The sequence below is a fragment of the Pygoscelis adeliae genome, unplaced genomic scaffold (assembly GCF_000699105.1).
Source record: "Pygoscelis adeliae isolate BGI_AS28 unplaced genomic scaffold, ASM69910v1 Scaffold718, whole genome shotgun sequence".
NCBI lineage: Eukaryota > Metazoa > Chordata > Aves > Sphenisciformes > Spheniscidae > Pygoscelis > Pygoscelis adeliae.
Window position 1 is genome coordinate 353,553 of NW_008825299.1, and position 1,111 is coordinate 354,663.

Genomic DNA, 1,111 nt, shown 5'->3' on the forward strand with positions numbered 1-1,111 from the left:
GCCCTGGGGACAGCAGAGCACCAGCCCTGCCAGCCACTCACCATGAAGTCGATGTTGGTGTCCTCGTTTCGGAAATACTCCATCAGCTTCTCAAAGCGGTTCTTCTCTCCGCAGACCTGGGGTGGGAGCAGGGGCCTGAGGGCCAGGAGGGACGCGGCCAGGGTGGGCACCCAGGGGGGTAGGGGGGCAGGAGGCACCCACTGGTGACACTGTCCCAGCCCTGCCGGGTGCTGCCTAGCGCCTGGTGCAGTTGGGACGTGGCCATGGGGACGGGTGCTGGCATGGGGACATCAAGCCCAATGGCCGGAGCATCCCCAAGCAAGTCACGGGATGGGCGTTTTTAGGATGGAGGATGCCCTAATGATGCAGGACTCTGCCACACATAGGGAAACTGAGGCATGAACCCAGCCGGAGCACGGGTGTCAGTGTGGGGACCACGCGTCCCTGCTGGGGACTCACCACCTCCTTGAAGTTGTCGAAGGCAGCCAGGATGATGTCGTGGCCACCTCGGACCAGGCAGACGGCGGCCAGCAGCTCCAGCACCAGCGCCTTGGTCCTGCGGAGACACGGGGCGCGAGGGGGTCAGGGCCATGGGGCAGGCAAGGGGACGGAGGGACAGGAGGACGGGGGACGGGTCCTACCTGGCGTTCTTGTTGTTGAGGCTCAGGGTGATCTCATTGACGCAGGCTGGGTGGTTCATTACCAGGCTGAAGCCAGACTTGGGGGGAAAAGGAGCATTAACGGGGTCATGCACCCTCCTGTCCCCACCCGAGGGATGCTCCAGGACCTTGGGACATCCCCGTGCCACGTCCCCACCAGACATGAGGTTGATTCAGGACATCTGAGCAAGGGGATGGAGAACGGGTCCCACCCCACCCAAACCCAGACCCTGAAGACAGCCCCGCAGGCTTTTGGGGAGCTCCACGTGGGTCCCCGAGGACGCTGCCCTCTCCCACCTGGTAGTTCATGATGGCGCGGAGACACATGATGCAGACATGGACGTCGTCCTTCTGGCTGACGAGGCGGGAGTTCCTCAGTGCCTTCCTGCTGTGCGAGGGGTTCAGCCTGGGCAGGCGAGAGGGCAGCTGAGCGGGGGCCGGGGGGGGCGGTC

The 1,111-nt window shown here is 64.4% G+C and overlaps 1 protein-coding gene across 1 annotated transcript in view; it reads right to left on the reverse strand.

Annotated features, from left to right (window-relative positions):
- Positions 1 to 1,111, reverse strand: part of FMNL1 (formin-like 1) — a 9,584-nt gene that overhangs the window by 5,555 nt on the left and 2,918 nt on the right. Inside the window, exons 5-8 of the mRNA XM_009329976.1 lie at positions 957 to 1,065; positions 642 to 718; positions 463 to 556; positions 42 to 116 (exon numbers count right to left, since the gene is read on the reverse strand). Coding sequence (XP_009328251.1) covers positions 42 to 116; positions 463 to 556; positions 642 to 718; positions 957 to 1,065 — 355 coding nt within the window. The remainder of the gene's footprint in view (positions 1 to 41; positions 117 to 462; positions 557 to 641; positions 719 to 956; positions 1,066 to 1,111) is intronic.